Raw genomic sequence first — 21,634 nt, forward strand, 5'->3', positions numbered from 1 at the left:
TGAGTGTGATGTTCTGATGTTAATTGCAGAGGGAAGAGATGAGTTATGTATTTAATGCAGCATTTAAAAAGCCAATGAGGTTCCTATCTGCTAAATAGGGTAATTAATGCTATATATTACTTATGTTTGTCCAAATGAAGGAATGAAATTAGGCGATGATGACGCCGACTTGCTGTTTATCTGTCGCAACACGGCTCTAGTTCGCAAACTTCATTATTACTCTCTTTTTTGTCTATAATATTTCTATAATCTCCCCTCAAATTACTCCTTTATTTCTTTCTCTGCACAACTTCTCATTTGGATCGGCAGTCAGTCATTTAGAGAAAAACAGTTTTCATTCTCTGGAGAGCCTGTCAAAGTTTGTCGTCAACTTTTACGCATGGGTTTATTCTGAAATGCTGTTGAATTTTTGCATATCTTGTGTTACAGAAGCTGTTGTTTTTTTATTGTACCAAGAATCAATTGTTGCAATCAAAACACAGAATTAGCATCTGTAAATAAGACTCGATATAAAGAGTTACTGCATGTTCATTCAGTCAATTAAATGGCTTTCCTGGGTCAGCTGTGAGGATGGACACATGTTGTTTCACTAGTCTCCCAGCGAGCACTGCTGTGATGATGGGCTTAATGAAGCAGTTAACAGTCAGAATATGATCCCAGTGTGTCTGCTGAACACGAGCATCCTGCGGTGTCAATACGGCTCTGTTTTGGGTTTTTCCATTTTTTATTTTCTTCTCTCTTTTAATCGAAACATACACACTCACTCGCAAACAATAAGGGCACACACACACACTCACACACTTACCTTGCCCTTGACTGTGGCGTGGCTCAGTGATATTAATGTTTATGTTAATTAGATCACACCAACAAATGATTACATTTCCAGACAGGGTTATTGTAAGCCACTGTAGCCACTAGCTTATTTTGCCCAGTGAATGCAATTTAGAACAGATGTAATTGTATGAATGCATTGTAATTGCATGAGGAAACAACAATACCATTATGAATATACAATCTCTGTGAACATGATGTGTGTTGTGTGTGTGCAATATGAGGTAGAGGAAGAGCGATTGTGCCACCCGCTCTTTTCATTTGCAAACATCAGGTTACTCCCGTGTTTTTTGTAGGAGTTTCTGTCCTACATGGAGTCACATCGACAGAGAGGCCACAGCATGTTCGAGAATATGAGGACAAGCCACTTACAGGTTTGACAGAAATGTTACCATTTATATGCTTAAGTAAATGTAAATAAAAAGCCAAAATTGCATGTATAATAATTATGGCTGCAGCTAAATATTTGATTTGATTAAACTGTAAAAAAAAAAAAAAAAAAAGATCTTGAATGATCAGTAGTTAGTTGTTTTGTATGTAAAATGTCAGAAAAATATATAATGTCTTCAAATGTCTCATTTTGTCCACAAGTCAAAGATATAACTGTCACAGAGGGAGTCAAGATCCAGAAAATGAAAAGCAATTTTCAAAATAGTTGCCAATTGATATATTAGTTGACAACCAAAGGAATAACAAATTTATCGTTGGAGCTCTACTAATAATGTTTATGTCTGTCTCATTTATTTCCTCTATCCTGGGCCAATATCTGCACTCCAGTTACGAGCAAGTGAGTGGGAGCGAGTGAGTTCCAAATGGCTGCATGTGGAGGCTGAGCTGCTCAGGGAGAGGGCTGTGTTTGGCCCCGGCCCAGGTGTGCTGCTTAGCCGAAACTGGGTGCAAGACGCTGCTGAAGGGCCCAACCGGACCAGAGCACGCATCCGCAGAAAGGCCCTGAGACGATCCAAACGGGTAAGACCTTCAACTTAGACCAGGGTCCTGTTTAGTGTTCAATCAGTATACATGCTAACCTTCAGTCGTGTCATATGTTGTGACAACAGGTGCTAGGGACGCTGTATATGGGTCTAAGGACTAGCCCGTCCGAAGATAACAAAAATGGAACAGAAAGTGACAAAGGTAAAGAAAAATGTTGCTTGTTGCTTTTTTAAAATACATGTACCAGAAACAGGGTCTTGGATGTAAGCTGAGTGAGGACATTTGTTTCCTTTGTAACAGAGCCGAAGATCCTATGTGAGGTTGGAGCAGAGGCAAAGGAGGATGAAGAGGAGGCAGGACAGGACTGTGACCGTCTAACCTTCTTCCCTGTTCTTAATGAGACGCCTACCAACACTGAGGGTCCACCAGACACCTCCACCCCTGAACCCTGCTCCCATACACAAGACTGCCCAGACATACGCACCATCCTACAGGAGCTGCACCCTGGAGAGGAGGTAGTGTAGCGCAGTAGGGTGTGTTGGTATGCTGTGCTAAAAACAACATGCCTAAACACTACTCCTTCCTCACCATGCTAATATTCACAATCATAATTATCTGATGTAGACTAAGGGATTCCAATAGCCCAGCGCTGCTATCAGAATTTCATCTTTCCTCATTAGTGTAATGTTTTAATGTCGAGGCCCAGCTCAGCTCTTCTCATTCTTCCAGTGAGTTAGAAACCAGTGCACATGTTGACAGGGACTCTCATCGCTCCGGCAACCAGCCGCGGCTTTTAATGTTTCTGACAGAAGTATTAATAAAAACAGTAGGAGGTGATGCAAGCTGTCTTACATCCGCTTAGTAAGTGTGTGATGTGTGCAAGTGCGTCCTGTTGTCTTGCAGTGGTTCAGTGTGAGAGTCCTGCTGAGCTTCCTGTCAAATGAACACAGTCATTAGCTCTGAAAAATGCACACACACACACAGGCTAGCACACACAGTAACACACAAAGGGAGATCCACTCATAATTAGCTTGCCAGCGCCAATAGTGTGATTATGACAGTAATGTGTGTGGGGAGAAATCAATGGTCTGACATTAGGCTCTCAGTCAATAAAAGTCCTCCTTTTTCTCTCCTTCCCATCATCAGCTAAATCACCCACAGACTGATAACGCGTATCTGTCCAGAGCATAGCCAGGAGATAAGGAAACAAGTTTATTGTTATTTAATCTTTGATAACAATAAATTTAACTAGTTTTTCTTCTGAAATCTAGTCATTGTTAGGAGCAGTAGGCCTGAGGCTAGTTTGTGTTCGCCGATGGAAACGGCCATAAAATCTGACCGTGATATAGCTCAATGTAACGATTCTGTGTCTGAGACTCACTCACCTTGACTCCTCTTAAACGCTTTCACATGACAAGTGATATTATCCATCATAGCGTGTCTCTATGTGTGCATTCAGACAAGAGGTTCTGATCACTTAGCAGGTTTCCTATTGTGTGGGTGGCAGTGATTAATTCTCCTAATAATGGTCAGGCAGGGCCTCCTCCTGCACCAAGCGTGTGACTCTGTGTCTGGGGGTAGGGAGTCTGATTTGATTAGAATAAATTGTGAGGGGCCTGCGGGTATGTTGGGGGCCCCATATGGTTTTTGGGCGCTGTGTCCCAGAGGGCCTGCAGAGGGGCCAAACCAGAGAGACAGCCAGGTGCACACACTCGCTGTGAAATGAGGGGAGACAATAGAATTAGCCGCACATTATCACTATGCAGTTAGCATTAGCTACAGCGAGAGCTGAAAGCAGCATGTGGGTCCACTTTGGCGCTGGATGAAAGACACAGTCACATGGCGGAAAGAGGGGGCTGGTCCTTCTCCTCCCCATCAATCAGCTCTGATAATGAAGTGTTCAACTGTGTCTTTTTAATAATGATTAAAATATGTGATTAAAATGATCAATCAAGTAAAGCCTGAAGTGCCTTCGTTGCTGCCATGTCATATCCCGGGAGAGAAAAGCGCTGATGTGTATGGTGCCTCTCACATGGGTCTTAATGTATCTCTCTCCTCTCTCTCTGTAGGTAAAAGCTAAGATGTGTGTAGTGATGGTGAGCGGCCTGAGAGTAACAGAGGGGGTGTTACTGTTCGGGAAGGAGAGCCTGCTCTTGTGTGAGGGATTCACTCTGAGTTCTGCTGGAGACGTTTGTTGCAGGCAACACCACCCCAGCAGGTACAGCTATGTGTGCAGTAACAGCACAACATGTAACGAGCATTGTTAGCTTCTCAGCTGTCTCAATCTTTTGTCCTTTGTCCATTTCTTATTCTACCAGTGTGAGGGATTCCTTTATTTCCACCATGCTGAGTAAAGAGCCGCCTTCAGCCAGGTGCAGACGCTGGCTCTATGAGGATATCAAGGAAGCCCGCTTCATGCGTTTCCTGTTAGAGGTCAGACATGCAAATGCTTATTTTAACCCAATTTTCTTGAATTAACATGTAACTTCAAATACATATATGTTCAGATAAGACGACAAGGTTGTAAGATTACAAGATATGTAAGAAGATTGTAGCGCAATGTGCAAAATTAGACCTTCCCCATCTCTCTCAGTTGCTTATATGAGCCTTCGGATGATTTTTTAAAAGTTGTTTAATGTTGCTAGAGTGTTTTGTGAATTTTATGCCCGTTCTAGTGCCTCTCTATGCTCCGCTAACAGAGAGCAACAGTAGTTAACGTTAGTTTAGAAATCCAAACATAAAAAACAACCAGCCTCCAGCACAACATAGACGTCCCACAAAGCCCCATTAGAGAAATCAGATCTATGCATTGTACTTGCTCTTGTAGTTGAAAAGTTTTAAGAGCTGCTATGCCTCTCTGTTACCATCAGGACAATGCCATCGAGGTCTTCATGAAAAACGGACATTCAGCCTTCCTGGTATTCGTGAATAGAGATCATGTCTCTGTATATAAAAGGTACCATATTTACATAGACTGGATGGTAAACCAGTTTTTGTTTTCAGCATTCTGACTGATCCTTTTTCGTTCCTCTCGGTCTCCCTGCAGGTTGTGCACGGTAGTGTCAGCGTTAAAAGGTAGAGGGGTTGCTGAGGTCATTGCTAATGCCAGGTGAGTTTCTTGATTTAATCACAGTCATCCAACAGCAGTTACATGTTATCACGTTTTTATTACATCAATTGAAGTGGAAAATATGCCAAAAATAGTTGTGCGACATATAGCAAGATATTATGCAAATATCCTCATGTAAATATTAAAGTTTTCAGGGGGTTAAATTAAATCAGCAGCATTTGATTGGCTCACTTCCTGGATTTCTTATTCTCCACACATCTTGATTGAGTGTGGCCACTGAGTTTGGCACCATCAGTCCCAAATAAGTCCTCATCCTTTTGTCCTCAAACATGTCACCGCCTCTTCCTCCTCCTCCTCTCGTAAGCCTCTCCCTCTGCTGTTTACATCTCTTAAGGCATGTCTTACACAGACTGCTCTCATGGACCAGATACACATCCTCCTCTGTTCCTGACTTTTCCTTTATCCCCTCACCATCTTCCTGAGCATATGAGAGAGGATTCCGCTTCATGTTTACCTTAGTTAGGTTGCATAGGACTGACACAAACTCTGGTAACTTGATGAAGAGGTTATCAAACAGGCCTAACTCTTGGAGGCTATCGAGAGCCGCTATTGTGGGAGGCAGGCTGTCCAGCTTGTTCATCCCCAGATTGAGACTCTTCAGGCTGGTGAGAAAACCCAATGAGAAGGGTAAACCTGCAGCGGTTAGGCAGTTGTTAGAGAGGTTGAGGTGGGTCAGTCCAACCAGGTTGCCAATAGACTCAGGCACAGACTCCAGTCTGTTGCTGTGTAGATCCAGCCATCTGAGTGACGAGAAGTTCCCAATGTTATCTGGGAGCTTCTGTATCAGGTTGCGGCTCAGGTCCAGCTCGTCAACATTGGTCAGTTTGAGGAGACACTTTGGGAAGATTGTTATACCCATGTTGCTAAGTGTGAGTCTGCGCCGTCCATCTGGGGTCATACGTATTGCCTTTTTTGCACTCTTGAGTGTCACCTTTGTCCCTTTGGCTCCCTTCCTTTTGGGCATGGTACTGCAACACAAAGAATTACTGAACAGGTCAGCTTTAAATTCAGCTCAGTATCACTTTGGTGATAGTTGCCCCCAAGAGGCTGATTTACTATAATTTATCTAATCTACACCACCACACAGTACTATAGCAAATAAATGTGTTGTGTGTATGTTTGTGTGTGTGTGTGTGTGTGTGTGTGTGTGTGTGTGTGTGTGTGTGTGTGTGTGTGTGTGAAGCTGATGTGATTTATTCAGATACAAGGGCTTATGTATGGCCTGAGGGCATCAGGGAAAGCATGCTCTCTGAGGTGTGAGAGCTTGAGCGGTGTGTGTGTGTGTTGGTGAGTGTATGTGTGTGTCACAGTGTTATGTCTGCAGTAGTGCATGCTCACCCAGTGTTGCCCATGGGGGTATTTAAGAGCATGACTCTCTAATTAAGGCTAATGCAGGGGAACAATAGGAGAGAGGCGACACTGGGTAATACAGCAAAAACAAATGAGTGCTGATGCTCCCTCACCATTCAACTGATTGAGCTGTTTTGGCTCTTTTCAGGCAAGGATCGTGTGTGTATGTGTGTGTATGTGTGTGCATGAAACATCCACATGTAAGTGTGGTGACAGACGCAGATGTGCTGTACTACGGTACGTATGCGCGTGCACAAAGAGTCAAATCAGGACTTTGATAAATGATAGTTGGAGAGTGTTGGGACTGTGGTGAGGGCTTCACTCCTCTCCCCTTCCTGTCTAAAAGAGCAAGGTGTGTGTCTGTTTATGTCTATGTTACACCCCAAGGCCCTCTCTCGCCTCATTCATCATCCTCAGGATGAGAGAGGTTATCCACTGGTGCTTGTTCCTATTATAACCTCCTATAGAAAACTATTGCATGAAATTATTGCTTGCAATTAGATAAAACATACTGGGCCAAATGCAATGATTGATTTAGTGTAGTTTTACAAAATAATTTGGTCAGAAGTTAATGGGCAAGGCGGGGAGGTTTTAGACACTTGATACACTTAAAGTAGCCTCTTGATCTGTAAACCCATGCGTCCTTTTTTTATTTGTCAAATGGTATCCTACTTTTTGTTATTCTACGCCAATACTGATGTTTAAAATAACAATTTGGCCAATAAGTGATGCTGATACAGATGGGGTTTTTTGTGTTATTTGGTGCTTGTTTATTTTGTTTTGTTGTCATTTATTCCCTCTTTCATGCTAGGCTAAAAATGTAATCTTCATTGTAAATAAATAACTGAACTGTTTTAAAAAAATTAAACCCTTCATTAGAGCACAGAAGCACAATTGCAATCACACAAATTTATGAAACAACCTTTAATAAAAAAAAAATAATAAAAAAACAGCATTTTTAACTTTGCTATATAACTACATACTCTATGATTTAATTTTTCACTACTTGCATTCCCTCAAAGACTGGTGGCAGGGGTGTCACTCATGAATGTGCCTGTGCAAAATTGATGTGACACAAGGGATAAAGATCGGCCCCTGCCATCGCTGAATTCCATCTTAAGTGCTAACAGGCTGATAACACTCAGCAACGCAATATTGATTGTTAGTCAGTATTCTTAATTTTTGCAAAAAATATGTACCTTAAAAAAATAAATGAATACATAAATTGTAAAAATTGTACCTTAATTTTCATAAAATGAGGATATGTACTCACCATACTTTATCTTCTTTTTCTCTGAGTTGATGTTAATCAAGTGATGAGATTGTTTTCAGAAACATACCAGCAGCTTCAGCTCGAAGATTCTCACCTATGTGCCAAAAACACTCCATTACTGTAGTCCTGATGTTATAGCACAGGGAAAAAAAAATACATGTCTTCATTTGGTCAGCTTAAAGAAGTTGAAAATAAGAATACCTGGTAGTAGTATCTCACAAAATGTGGTGTTAAAGTCGAGAGGAAAAGATCAGGAATGCACCGTTTGTGTATATCAACATTTCTCTTGCCTCCCGACACCAAACAGGGAAAGTCAAGGTTCTTCTTGTTTAATAGCGTTACTTAGCAACTGGGGTGCTTGGCGCCAGGACTTTATTGCCATGTTACTGGCCACAGAGGGAAAAGAGATTTCAGAAGCGGTTTACTGCTTTCCTCATTTAGATTACACTAGTTTAGATATGGGGTCCGTGAGTGAAATACTGATGAAACGTTCAGCAGCATTGTCATCTAGTATTGTTGTTATGATTAGCCTGATGCACATAAAAACAAGGTATTTTGACTGAGCAGTTTGTTAAAGAACAACTGTACAAGTGTGCCTGTGAATGCTTATTAAAGGATCACCTTACAGCACTCCTTGGACACACACCTAGCCAAATGAAAAAGCAGCTGGAGAAGAAACTGTTTGTCTTAGCTGTGAAGCAGGAAACCTTTTCATTTTTCTTCTGTGACAGAAATGTGAAAGAAAGATACTCTTCCTGTTTGACTAGTAATCATTAACCTCTGCGTGTCATTTAAAAAATCCCTGCACAAGGAATATATTACTTCCTCTTTTCAGTAGCTCACTTGCTGATTGAGCCTGGTCAGTTACAGTGTTACCTAAAGTATATTTCCTCACAACCCCACAGATGGCTCTATGTGCCACATCCTCCACGTCTCTACTCACTATTTATGCTACCTACTGTAGTTCACCTCAGTCCCATAACTGCTCCTACAGCTGTGTACACACGATTTGTATTTCACTCACTCACCTCCACTTTGCTGCTCCACAACTCTGCTGCTGCTGTGTTTCATTTGAACAGCTGGTTGCCAGGCAACAGAGGAAGCAAAAAAAAAAACTTTGTGTTGATAGGCACTGCTCAGTGATCAGCTAATTCAAGGTGTTTGTCTTTTTTTTTTATTGTGTTTTAGGAAGACCCCTGTGGTTGAAAAGACAGCCCTTGTTAAGTGGCAGGTAATTCACTAAAAAGAGCACTTCATCCTTTTTGTTTTGTTAGAGTTGGTTGTGTTTACACAACATAAATACACACACCATTTACTTCAATAAAGGTGAAGTATACCACACTGTGAAATACTCCACTACAAGTACAAGCCCTGATTACTTGAGATAATTCATGTATCAACAGTGGATGTACTTGTGGATGTTCTTGTATAAAAAGTACTCACTGTTAGTGTCTTACGATTACAGATGATGTTTTTGGAATGATATTGCTGCTGTGCTCTGCATATTGCTTATATGTGTTGCATGTTACATTTTACTGCTGTAGATGTTTCAGGTTGAGCTCATTTTAACTACTTTATATACTGTTGGCTAATTTAATCTTCAGCAATGCATCATATAAGATCATCATATGTTTCTGGTCTTGCTATCCAGTGAGAACTACGTATTTCTAAAAAGTCATGAACAACTCATGCACTCAGACAAATGGAGTGTAGTAAAAAATACCTCCAATTTGTGGTGATGTACAGTACTTAAATGCTTTCCATGACTGCTTACAGATGAATTTGTTACTCCTCTGACATCAGTAGATGCCAAAATGTTAAGTAGATTTGACATAAATAGTAAACAAGTTCCACTTTTTTAAAGCTATTCCTTTGTGTTGTAAAGTGGATTCATATTACTTCTGTCTGTCCACCAGAGAGGGGAAATAAGTAACTTTGAATACTTGATGCATCTGAATACCATTGCTGGAAGGACATACAATGACCTAATGCAGTATCCAATCTTCCCCTGGGTCCTAGCTGACTACCAGTCAGAGGTAAGGCCACACACAGTGACATCTCTGTCTTGAAAATGTATATTGTAGGGAACTAAAGTAATGATAGTGTTATGGGTTTATCTCTGTCCTTGACAGACTCTCAATCTGTCGAATCCTGCAACTTTCCGTGACCTGTCCAAGCCAATGGGTGCTCAGACAGAGAAAAGGAGACAGATGTTCATACAGAGATATGAGGAGGTAGAGAATATAGAGGTGGAAGGTATGTAGTCAGCTCATCTCATTCTTCTTTTCTTTTGCTTTTCACTGTACTTTTTATTCAACACACTTTCACTCTGTAGGAGATTTGTCGGCAAGATGCCACTACTGCACCCACTACTCATCAGCCATCATCGTAGCCTCCTTCCTTGTCAGGATGGAGCCGTTTTCACACACTTTCCAGACGCTGCAGGTGAGGCCTTTGACACAAATGATGGTCATTTGTATGTTCTTAAAATGGATAAGCTGCTATTAGATCAAATTCTGTGGCACTGTGCTCACAGTGGGGAGATCAGGAAAATAACTGACAAAATTGATTGGTTGATCGATTTCCACACACACAAAAATAAAACAAACAAAAAATAAAACCTAATTGGTTTGTGCCCTAACATAAATGCATCCATCACATGCTCTAATATAACATTAAACAATCTGCGGAAGTCTGGAATCTCACACGTGTCGATTAATACATATCTACACACACAAACACGTTAAATGTTACATGTGGAAAATGTATCAAAGAATAGTGTAAGTCAAACTCTACATATAATCACTATTGACCGCTTCAAGTTTTGTCTTAATTTTCTGAAGTGTTTTCACTCACCCAGAGACCTGTCTGTAAACCCAGTGCTCTAGATGCCTGTTGACATTCATCACTTTGTCATATTTTTTATTTTCAAACATAATCTGGCTAATAATATGACACTATATGAGCTATTTTCAGCACTCCAGATGCTGTTTCCATGCTGTTTTTGGTGAAAGCAGATTATGGCAAGATTTCAATATATATGCAAATAATTACAGAAAGCATCTAAAAGAAGCCAATGCAAATAGCCACATGTTACCAATTTACAATACAACATCCAATTGATTATAATGAAAAGGCATGCATATTTGATAGTCGGAATAAAGCAATAAAGATGTTAGTCTGGTGAATTACAGTGCCTTTTTGTCTTCTGAAGCACATAACGGGTGTGTAGTAATATCCATAACTGGATTTACATCTCTAACCGAGTTTACCAGTATATATGCTATTTTCATTCATTGAGGTAATTGTTTTACTCTAAATTACATTCTCTCTCGTGAGATTTCCATCATAGATTATGGAATTTTCCAGAAAGATGAAAAGCTTCCTTCAAATAGAAGCAGATATTTCCTGCATACATAATACAATGAATAAAATAAAATATGGTTCACTACACTGAATCAGGGAGACTTCTTTTATTAACCTGTCTGTTGCAAAGTTTGGTTCAACAGTGCGCTGGGCTCTGACAGTGTTGTGCCTTGTCTCCCTACAGGGAGGTTTTGATATCCCAGAGCGGATGTTTTACAGTGTAAAGAAGGAGTGGGAGTCGGCCTCCAGAGACAACATGGGAGACGTCAGAGAGCTGATCCCAGAGTTCTTCTACCTGCCCGACTTCCTGCTCAACTCCAACCACATCCAGCTGGGTGAGGCACAAATATCATCCTCTGTGTATCGAAATGATATACAAAAACTGTAAATTTCCTTAAGATATTTGCCTTGCTGGACCTTTGTTTTTTTATCCACTAAAAAGACTATAGTAGTATCATTCCATACTTTTCATATTGTCAACAAAACGCAGGAATGCCAAAACCAACAATGTTTAAGTCTGTCCCTCAGTACTTCCTGCCCTGTCTTTGGCTCTCATCAAGCCCATTTGTTTCTAGAAGATGTAAATCTTTAAAGGCATACTCTGCAGGATTTAAAGGTGCAATATGTAAGCATTGGCCACTTGTTGAATTTATCCACCTTATTCCTGACTTCGTGAGTTTACTCATGGTTCATAGCGGTATTCGGTTATGCTCTTCCGGTTGAACTGGCCGACCTCTGTGTTTACGCTAACGTAGCTGTCATGCTCGCTCTAAAAACCGGCTTTTAACACAAAGAAAGCGACAGAATGGATAAAAATCGGAGGTGGATACACAGTACAGATGTTGTAATAAGTCGTGAGGACAGTTCTCACAGTGTCTCACCCGTCAGTTCTCATGGAGTGGGCAGATGACATGAAGCTTTAGCCCGGCATTAGCCCGACGTTAGCGATGTAGCTAACGTCGGGCTAATGCTTATCTTATATTTTCTGAAGGTGTTGACGGCGGAGAATTACGCAGTTACAAAAGCACAGAAGCATACAACTACCTGCACAGTAACACAATAGGGAAAGTACTGTTGAAGAAACACAGCGAGTTTATATTTCTGAAGGCAGCAGTAGCGCCCAGCCAGAGCATCAATCAAGCTAAACATACAGCGTGGATAATGCTGAAGGAAAGTGGAGTCATGGAGACAGGCGGCTGCTCGGACATTGTCGGGTTAGGGAAGTCATGCAGTCATGCAGCAGCTATACTGTGGAAGATATTCATAAACCCAAATATTTATTTTAGTGTCAAAGCCGCGAGCCGCGCTAGTCTCCGCTCGTCCTTCCTCAGCATGGCGTGTAGGGCACAGGGCACGGACAAGTTTGTCTAAGTTGTTGATGTTCTACACGAGGCATTGCGGAAAAAACTTCAATTTTCATGAATTGTTGTGTCAACCAACAACAGCACATGTTGTACCTGAGCTCATTTTAAAAACAATATAGCACGTATGACCTAACGCTAGTTGTTTAGGGCTAGCTTAGCGGCAGCGGCCATCATGCAGTTGCAAGGCAACCGGAAGCAGAAAACCGCCAGCGGAAGTAGTTATCTGTCATGGCAGCCCCCATAGGCTCCCGAGGAAACAGGTGGATACTCCAAATAGATGACATATCACCAGAGCAACTGCTTACTGCTACTTTCTGCTAGTGCAGGCATGTCCAAACTATTCCACAAAGGGCCGGTGTGGCTGCAGGTTTTCTTTCAACCAAGCAGCAGCACACCAGACCTGACTCACTTAATCAACTGATCTCAGTCTTCAGAAAGTTGATTAGTCAAACTGTGTGCTCTTGACTGCTTGGAACAAATACCTGCAGCCACACCGGCCCTTTGTGGAATAGTTTGGACAAGCCTGTGCTTGTGAGACTACTGGGGAAGTCTTGGTATTTACACCATTGACACTGGAGCTTTAGACCACCAGGAGAAAGAGGTTTTCAGGTCCAGGGCTAGCAGGTTAGCATACAAACTTCATTAGATATATCTGCAGCCTTTCTAATTTCCAAAGTAAAATGTATGCAAATTGTGAAGATATGTACATATAGATACATCTTACTATTGGAATAATGAGCCTTTTAAATAGAGGGGAAAAATACTCCATTGACTCTAAGTTTCTGTTGGTCTATAGTGCAGTCAAAAAAATCTATGCACCTGCATTGTTAACATCGGCCTGTCGTCTTTCTTCCTCCCTGCTTTTTGCTTTTGCATCACCACATTTCTCGCCTCCCTACCATCAACAACTGTCGCACAGTGGAATAGTGTCAAGCTGCAGGTCAGATTGCATTACTCAGGTGCTAATGCACATACATGTGTGTCCTTGTGCATGTGCTATTTGAGCACACAAATGACACACAAACAAAACAGGGAGTGACGCAACAAAGGATTGCTCCATGGTGCCACCAGTGGCAAAAAAAACTCCTTTGAAAGATGACACACAGTGATGTGATGCATACTGAATGTATTGTATTTCCATGTCTATATAGGCCGTATGGAGGATGGTACCACTCTGGGAGATGTGGAGCTGCCTCCATGGGCGAAAGGTGACCCCCAGGAATTCATTAGAGTCCATCGAGAGGTCAGTGACCCCCGACCTCACCAGGCCTATCCGTTTTGATTGGCCAGTCCGGCCTGTTACATACCGGGCCTGCTCCCATTAGACTTAATCATGTTTGCCAATACTAGCTGATGTATTTACACAGAAGATGCACTGTTTTAGTCCAAAACAAGCATCTTCAATAGTAGCCACACTGTAATTGTGTTGGATGCAGTCTTCGTTCTTTCAAACAGAGTATAAGAGACGGATCTTATTCACAACAGCCATTTGTAATATTCTCTAAAGGCCATTTTGTCTCATTGAGCTGGTTCTTTCTTTTAGTGCTCACTGTTTTCAATGGCTGGGTTGTTTTTCTTATCAAGAAAGAGAAAAGGCATGTATCTGAAGTTTGAAGGACAACAAGCCTATTTAACACCATCCAGGGCAGCACAAGACTCTCTCTTTTCATAATGCCATTATTCCTTTCCAATGTTTATGAGATGAATATTCTGGCTCTTTTCTCAGCTCTGTCCTTGTGTGTGGTTATTGAATATCTCTGTTCTTTTTCCTCCCTCTTGGTCTGATTTCTTCAGTTTGACCCTCCCTTTTTCCATTCCTGGGGCATCTAAGATGGTTATCACTCTGTAATCTACTGAACTACTCATATTGCCTACCATTCTCATAAAATTACTGACTTTGGAAGATTGTTTTTTTCTTCCATATACAAATTAACTCAGGACAATATATCCTTGTTACAGCGTTTTTTCCTCTGTTTTCTGATTTTCCAGGATGGGTTTATTAAGATTGGGTGCAAGGATACTCATGTTGGTCATAATGCCCACTTTCCTTATTAACTCCTCAAAACCAATCTCTGGCTAATTCTACCCAAATCATTCTTTAATTCAAACATGAACATATGCTCATACCACAGCTGTGCGCCTTCCTGCTGTTCGAGACTTCTAATTGCCTTTTGAAGAAATCATACAGTACCTGAATAATTTGATTGGTTGTGCATCCTCAGAGAAGTTTTCTTGTGTTTTAAACTCTCATATTAACAGTTTGACTGATGGTATTGGTCTCACTGTAATAACAATGAGCACTGCACACCGCTTGATTTTAAGACCGCACAGTGCGTGTATAGTAGTTTGTAATATTACTTTACCAGGTGGTCTTAGTTTGTGTAACAATATCCTGCACTGTTTCCCTTAGGCTTTGGAAAGTGACTATGTGAGTTCCCACCTCCACCTGTGGATCGACCTGATTTTTGGGTACCAGCAACAAGGCCCTGCTGCTGTAGAGAGTGTGAACACGTTCCACCCTTACTTCTATGCCCAGAGAGGCTGTCTGAATGCTAAGGACCCCGTCATCAAGAGCACAATCTTGGGATACGTTAGCAACTTCGGCCAGGTTCCGAAACAGGTAAAAATAATAAGCTAAGTGGGCTACTTTCTGCATCAGGGGATCATATTTTTTTTTTAAATATTATCCTGTCTTTCAAATAGCTCTTCACCAAGCCACATCCACCTCGCAGTGGCTCTAAGAAAGAGGGATCATCACCGTCTCATCCAACTCCATTTTTCTTCAAGCTGGACAAACTGAAGACCTCTATGCAGCCATTCAAAGGTTTGACATTTTGTGAAGAACGATACCACTCTCATGTCTGTGCACTAAATATGAAGCTACAGCCTGCGACCAGCTAGCAGAACATAGTACAAAGACTGGAAACAGTGGGATACAGCTAGCCTAGCTATGTCCAAAGGTATAACAAGAGATCCAGCTACCAGCATCTCCCTATGACACATAACATGTTACTGAGGGAGCTTTAGAGGAGCTGGTTGGGACATTTTTTAATGTTTGGATCGGGTTTGTTCCAATGCTGATACCAGTATCGGGAATGCCTTCAGTCATCAGCCACGAGAGAGGTTTTTGCACATGTTCCAATGCTGTGTAATTTATTTTCATTTTATTAATCATGTTTTTTATTTCACATATGTGCAATGTTACAGATTTCTTTGTGCACAAGTAGCCAATATCCAAAACGGCAAACAACTTGTGTCATTTGAAGCACATCCATAACTTAACATACATACAAGGTTAGTAGTGTACAGCCATAAAACAACTATTTTAAATATACATTTCATTTTTGTTATGCACTGGTGTCGGATCCTTCTTCAGTATCAGGAAGGAAAATACGGTATCGGTAGCCGGGCTGGCTGTTCAAATGGATTCCAGTCTTAATGCTAAACTAAGCTTATCGATTACTGACTAACTGTTCCATATTTTGCGTAATCCCAGCTAAAATGTATACTCCTTTACATGGAGGTGTAAAATCAAAGCAAATGATAATATAGTCTCATAAACAACACATTTCCAAACAACTGATTCGTCGATATTTTCTGCTGAGTAAACTAAATTCAATCAATTAGATTCATCTGCATTTGACACCATTTTATATTGTTCCTCCTTTATTTTATCTCACATCTTTTGATGTCAATTATTATATACAAGATGTTCCCAGATCTCAAGGGTTTCGTTGAAAAAGAGCGAGAGCGTCCATAGATTAATTCACGCTATGGAAGGTTGGAAGGAGCTATCTGTTAGAGCTACAATATGGAGATGATTCTTCCGCTGAGCCCTACTTAATAATCTGAATATCCCTACAGGCCCACTGAGGGAGAGGAGATGAATCTGCGAATGCTCAGGGAGAGATTCCTGCAAATTACATTTCATATTAAATCTTAGAGTGTCTGATCTGATCAATAAGCAGATAGAGATGAATAGGAGGAGGAACGCTAAGACTAATGCAGACACAACTTCTTTCTGGGGATCTTAGAAGCAGAACTGACGGTGGGATATAATGATTTCTGCCTGTTCCTGCATGAATAGGTCAATTACAGGCACAATTACAGCTTCTCTCTCACTGCCTCTCTCTCTCACACACACACACACACACACACACACACACACACACACACACACACACACACACACACACACACACACACACACTACAACTAGTGCTGTCCAGGATGCAGGTGTCCCCCTAGGACAGAGCCTCAGCTTGTTGTAACCCCGGAATAGCTGTTTTAATTGCCCGGTCTACTATGGTCAATTTAATGAAATTCTTTACAAGTTTACTGAGACACCAAGCTCTTTAATAGGATGTTTTTGAAGAGCTATTATCTTTATCTGGCCAGGCAAGTTTATTCAGGTACACAAAAGGCAGATTGAGGTCACTGTATCTAACTTTTTGTGTGTACATATGTTTGAGGGGACAATTTTAATAAAAACACACTCTTACTTTGTTCCACAACTTCTTGCTGATGGTACCCCTCTTTCCACTAACAATGTCAACATTTCTGCAGAGCTGCCGAGAGGCCCAGTGGGTCAGATACTGTGTCTGGAAAAAGAGGTTGTGGTCCTGCCGAGAAACAGACTCCTCCTGTCGCCTCTGTCGGGCTGCTTCTTCAGCTGGGGCTTCCCTGACAACAGCTGTGCCTTTGGAAACTATTCCACAGAAAAGGTATACATGTCTGTTTGTGGTGTGATGATGTTGATCCAACTTTGCAAAGTGAAGTAATGTTGTTCCTTGACAGACAAGACGAGGCTTTTTTTTTTTTACATATGTGATTTGAATCACAAAGTATATTATAGTATTATATGCTTATAGTAATATAGTATTTTCTTGGAGATTTTTCTTGCAAATTAACGTCTTGTTTCTTTCTCAGAATATCACCCCCCTCCCTCCTTGGGAGGCATAATATGCACATTTATTGAGACAGAATTTTACCCAGTTTCATTACATACATATGAAGCATATCACTGGGTCTGGATCAAGCCACACACACCATCAGCTAATCAGAATCCTCTGACTTTTATTATCACTAGTCACGCTCAAGCAAAACAGTGAAGTGGTCTCTTTGACCTGCCAAACTCTCCCTCTTTTCTAAGCACTACATTCTGCTGTCTTAACTATGTCGACAAATTTCATGACAATTATTTTGAATACTTGTACATATTTATCGTACTTTGCAATGCACACTCAGCGATATCTTGGTTCCTGCTTTATAGGGCCTTTTGAAGGGTTTATAACACTCCGTGTCTATAAAATGTTGCACAATACTTTGGAGAACAAAAAGATATAAGATAAATAATGGTGTAAAATTCATACAAAGATTTTTTTTAATAGTCGAAAATAGGTTTTTAAATACCATCCATTCCCCTCACTCAATCATAAATGTTATACATACAGTACATACAAGATCACAGACTGATTTTCTTATGTATGTCCATGTTTAGGTCTTTGCTGTGTGTGAGAGTTTGTGTAGCTGGGGGGAGATGTTGTGTGCAGTCTGTCCGAACCCGACAACCATTGTCATTGCCGGGACCAGCACTGTGGTGTGTGTGTGGGACGTATCATTCAACAAGGACAAACTCACTCACATGAAACTCAGACAGGTTGGTTTGCTCACTTGTCTGTTTGAGATTTATCTTTCTGAATGCATTTTTCATTCACATAAACACAAACCCGTTTTTTCTTCACAGCCGTTATACGGTCACACAGATTCAGTGACGTGCCTGGCTGTGTCGGAGGTGCACAGCCTTATTGTAAGTGGCTCCCGTGACCTCACCTGTATCCTGTGGGACATGGAGGAGCTCAGCTACATCACCCAGTTAGCAGGACACACTACCAGCATCTCTGCACTAGCTATCAATGACCTCACTGTAAGTCCACCTTCAGGATCCCTTTTTGTTGTAATTTACAACTGACACTCCTCTCAAAATCTCTCTTACTTCTGTTCTTTGTCGTTTTTTCTCACTGTTGCCATGTTTTTGCCCGTCAATCTGCTCACAGCTTGAGGAAAAGAGAATTCTCACTGCTGACAGCATGCATGTCCTGTTTGCATGTGTTTTGCTTTTTTGGGCTTCTCTTTGTGTACCTTTGCGCACATGGGCGTCAACACCTTATTACTCTGTTATCTAAGGGTGAGATTGCGTCCTGTGCGGGACCTCAGCTCTACCTGTGGAACATGAAGGGCCAGCTGCTGACCTGCATTGACACTTCCTGCGGGCCTCAGCCAGACATCCTGTGTGTCAGCTTCACACAGCGACACGAGTGGGACGCCAAGAATGTTGTTGTCACTGGCTGTGCAGATGGCATCATACGGGTGAGGTTTTTTTTATGTATGTGTATAATAATATGATTGTTTCTGTGTGTACAGGAACAGCGGGGCCCCCGAAAAAGTCCAGTGAATGGGCCCCTCCTAAATGTGCTTTACTCTTTCCTACATAAATGCATCCAGAATGTCCTAGCTAGCAATGTTAGCTGTTAGCCTTCTGACTATTGTTTGCTTTTGCAGCCTGGCTTGGAGAAGCTTGCTGAGCTGAATCAACATTACATTACAAGGATGAAACATTCTGCTAAAAAAATGAAAAAAACAACAACAATTTTTAAAAATTATTTTTGTTGTTTAATAAGTATTGGTGAGGATTATGGTCCAGAAGCTTTCCACTTTTCCCCCCTCATGGGCAGTGGCCCTGAGTGTGTATGAGAGAGACTGTCTATCTTTAAAGTCACTGTCTGGCAGCACTCTGCAGGACTAATAGATCACTCCCACTGATCTATTAGTTGGGTTGCATTGTTTTTATACAGTATTCCAATGTAGCAGTCATTACTTTGGTATTAGCCTTGCAGCAGCTTGGATGTCCATCAAGGTATTAATAACAGCATATGGGTTATCTGTGTGACTGCATATAAGCATATGCTGCCTCTCTGCAATCAAAGCTGCAAACTCTAAATTAGGCTTTACTCGGGAGGGGGTGCCCGTGCCACATGCACGACACACACACAAGAATGGTATTATTACTTTATTATTACCTTGAGTTATGGTTTGTGTGCGCGCACTGGTGCGTATGTGAGTGTGTTTGTTATTATGTTGAATTATGTCTGATTTTGCTACTCGTTATGTGTCTCTCATACAGATATGGAAGACAGAGTACACCAGAACACAATTACCTGGCCCTCCAGAAGAGCCTGTGTCCCCGGGGCAAGACCGAACAGAGAGAGACGGTAAAGTTACAGGCAGTAGGATGGGATATGCATATAGGTACTGTATTTATAACAACACAGACGATGGCTGCAGCTGACAGTTGTGAAACAGTGAGTCAGAGATGCGACTGCACAAAAAGAAATGATTCTTGTGTTTTGTGTTTTCAAAAAGAAACCCATCGCTATCTAATTAGATAAATCCTTAAGTGTGAGATGATTATTTTTAACCGCTCATCTCAGAGCTCAACAGCGAGGTTTCCAGATGAGAGCTTGTAATGCTTACCCCATCCCTCACTAGCATTAGGGCTAGCAGGAATTATGTTGTTATAAAGTTATTAAACATAGAGGCAGTAAACACTGATGAGTAATTCTGCTGACGTGTGTGTGCTTGTATAATTTAGAAAGCAATAATACCCAGATCCAATTTGGCATACGTTGGTTACAGCCTCGCGTCACCTCATAGGAGTATTATGCTTGGTAAATTACATTGAGACAAGTCTTTACGTAACACTGAAGCATTTATATTCAAGGGATTTTTCTCCCTTTATCAGCCTGCTGACCACAGACACACACTGTGTTCATGCACCATTTGATTTCTTTGTGAGGACCGCTGGGTCAGGGTCACAAACAGGGTGGACACCTGCCCCATGATACAGTAATAAAGGGGGGTTGATGTTCATGATGTATCCACAGAGAGCAGCTCATGCCAGGTGAAAGGCTGGGAGAGACATCTGGTGTTATGTCAGGAGCTGAACAGAAATCAGGCTGTGTCGCAACGCCGCTTCAGGAATAACCCAGCCATCACAGCGCTGGCCATGTCCAGGTACTGTAAACACTGCTTACAGCTTTGAGAGTGATCTGCTGTTAAACTTGGCAATTTAAACTCCATTTAAAGGTCCAGTCAGTACTATTTAGGGGGATTTGAGGTTAGGAGAATGGGATGGATTATAATGATCAGAATTGTTTTGTTAATGTATAATCATCTGAAACTACGAAAATTAGATTTTTTAAGTCTGACCTGCTGATTTTCTTTCTAAAAACTATACTTGACACGATACACAAGCAAATATATATATGTATGTGTGTGTGTGTATGTATATATATATATATATATATATATATATATATATATATATATATATATATATATATATATATATATATATATATATATATATATATATATATATATATATATATATATATATATATATATATATATATATATATAATATATAATATATATAAAAAACAAACAGAATTCTGCCAACTCTGACCCCTCTTGTATGGGTTTTATTGTTTTAAAAGACAGTACCACACCACACTCTTAACTGACGTGCCCAATCTCTTCTGTGTAGGACTCATGCTACTCTGTTGGTTGGCGATGCCTGGGGCAGAGTTTTCACCTGGACCTGTGAGTGAGAGGTGGCAGGGTTTGAGCATAATCACACCTCCGGGCACCATTTCTACACACCCTCTATCCTCTCAGAGAGACTTTGACACAGGAAATCCATCAGTGTCTCAGGTCTGACACCAGCTGAGCACTGATGCACGCTACATGTCAGTTCAGGCCATTCAGGGAGAACCATGTTACAATAGGTACATTCAAGTCTCAGAAGAAATACAATGTTTTATCTCTTACATAGATATTTAATTATGTATCTTTCTTTGTAAATACTAAATTCAACTATTAAAACTATTGAGTTATTTGCCTTAATCTTCTCCTGTGGGTCTTCATGATTTCTCTTATTTTATTTATCTGGTATGCATAAAGGTGCAAACGCTCCCCAGAACTAATAGGTACATTTTCATGAGGAATGTGATGGAAAGACACTCTCTTATCAACAGTACCTTAAATTAACCCTTGCTACACCATCAAATCCAACTAGGGGGCCACAGCAGAAGTCTGTAGTTGAACAGGACTGCTTCAAACTGAAACAGGAGAAACTGCGTGAGTGATGAACAAGAGTGTGCACACTCAGCCAATGTTCCCTGAGAAATCCAGCTTTTTAATAGTGCCGTAGAGCCTGAGCAGTCCATTTCTCACGAACTGCACATCAAGCATCCATTATCATAAAAAATGTGGTGTGCACACGTCAGCATTTTGTGCTGCGAGGATTTTTGTGTTTTGCTTTGT

The 21,634-nt window shown here is 41.1% G+C and overlaps 2 protein-coding genes across 6 annotated transcripts in view; one reads left to right on the forward strand and one right to left on the reverse strand.

Moving 5' to 3' along the window:
* Positions 1 to 21,214, forward strand: part of wdfy4 (WDFY family member 4) — a 44,576-nt gene extending 23,362 nt beyond the window's left edge. For 4 of the 5 annotated variants that reach the window (XM_030441354.1, XM_030441352.1, XM_030441353.1 and 1 more), the window contains 23 exons: positions 1,128 to 1,205; positions 1,609 to 1,800; positions 1,890 to 1,965; positions 2,065 to 2,279; positions 3,834 to 3,982; positions 4,083 to 4,197; positions 4,635 to 4,720; positions 4,811 to 4,873; positions 8,706 to 8,748; positions 9,434 to 9,553; positions 9,650 to 9,773; positions 9,853 to 9,962; positions 11,068 to 11,218; positions 13,399 to 13,490; positions 14,658 to 14,867; positions 14,951 to 15,071; positions 16,814 to 16,971; positions 17,748 to 17,906; positions 17,994 to 18,173; positions 18,434 to 18,616; positions 19,431 to 19,518; positions 20,191 to 20,320; positions 20,856 to 21,214. In XM_030441354.1, coding sequence (XP_030297214.1) covers positions 1,128 to 1,205; positions 1,609 to 1,800; positions 1,890 to 1,965; positions 2,065 to 2,279; positions 3,834 to 3,982; positions 4,083 to 4,197; positions 4,635 to 4,720; positions 4,811 to 4,873; positions 8,706 to 8,748; positions 9,434 to 9,553; positions 9,650 to 9,773; positions 9,853 to 9,962; positions 11,068 to 11,218; positions 13,399 to 13,490; positions 14,658 to 14,867; positions 14,951 to 15,071; positions 16,814 to 16,971; positions 17,748 to 17,906; positions 17,994 to 18,173; positions 18,434 to 18,616; positions 19,431 to 19,518; positions 20,191 to 20,320; positions 20,856 to 20,919 — 2,907 coding nt within the window. In that variant the 3' untranslated portion in view covers positions 20,920 to 21,214. Of the gene's footprint in view, positions 1 to 1,127; positions 1,206 to 1,608; positions 1,801 to 1,889; positions 1,966 to 2,064; positions 2,280 to 3,833; positions 3,983 to 4,082; positions 4,198 to 4,634; positions 4,721 to 4,810; positions 4,874 to 6,392; positions 7,662 to 8,705; positions 8,749 to 9,433; positions 9,554 to 9,649; positions 9,774 to 9,852; positions 9,963 to 11,067; positions 11,219 to 13,398; positions 13,491 to 14,657; positions 14,868 to 14,950; positions 15,072 to 16,813; positions 16,972 to 17,747; positions 17,907 to 17,993; positions 18,174 to 18,433; positions 18,617 to 19,430; positions 19,519 to 20,190; positions 20,321 to 20,855 lie in introns of those variants that run through there. The other variant, XM_030441355.1, reaches the window with a different exon arrangement.
* Positions 4,912 to 8,580, reverse strand: lrrc18a (leucine rich repeat containing 18a). The gene is made up of 3 exons (XM_030441483.1): positions 8,546 to 8,580; positions 7,518 to 7,611; positions 4,912 to 5,862 (listed from the first exon to the last, which is right to left on the reverse strand). The coding sequence occupies exon 3, from the start codon at positions 5,856 to 5,858 to the stop codon at positions 5,043 to 5,045; it is 816 nt and encodes a 271-aa protein (XP_030297343.1). The 5' UTR covers positions 5,859 to 5,862; positions 7,518 to 7,611; positions 8,546 to 8,580; the 3' UTR covers positions 4,912 to 5,042.
* Positions 21,215 to 21,634: the final 420 nt, after the last annotated feature.

Source organism: Sparus aurata, chromosome 15 (assembly GCF_900880675.1).
Source record: "Sparus aurata chromosome 15, fSpaAur1.1, whole genome shotgun sequence".
NCBI lineage: Eukaryota > Metazoa > Chordata > Actinopteri > Spariformes > Sparidae > Sparus > Sparus aurata.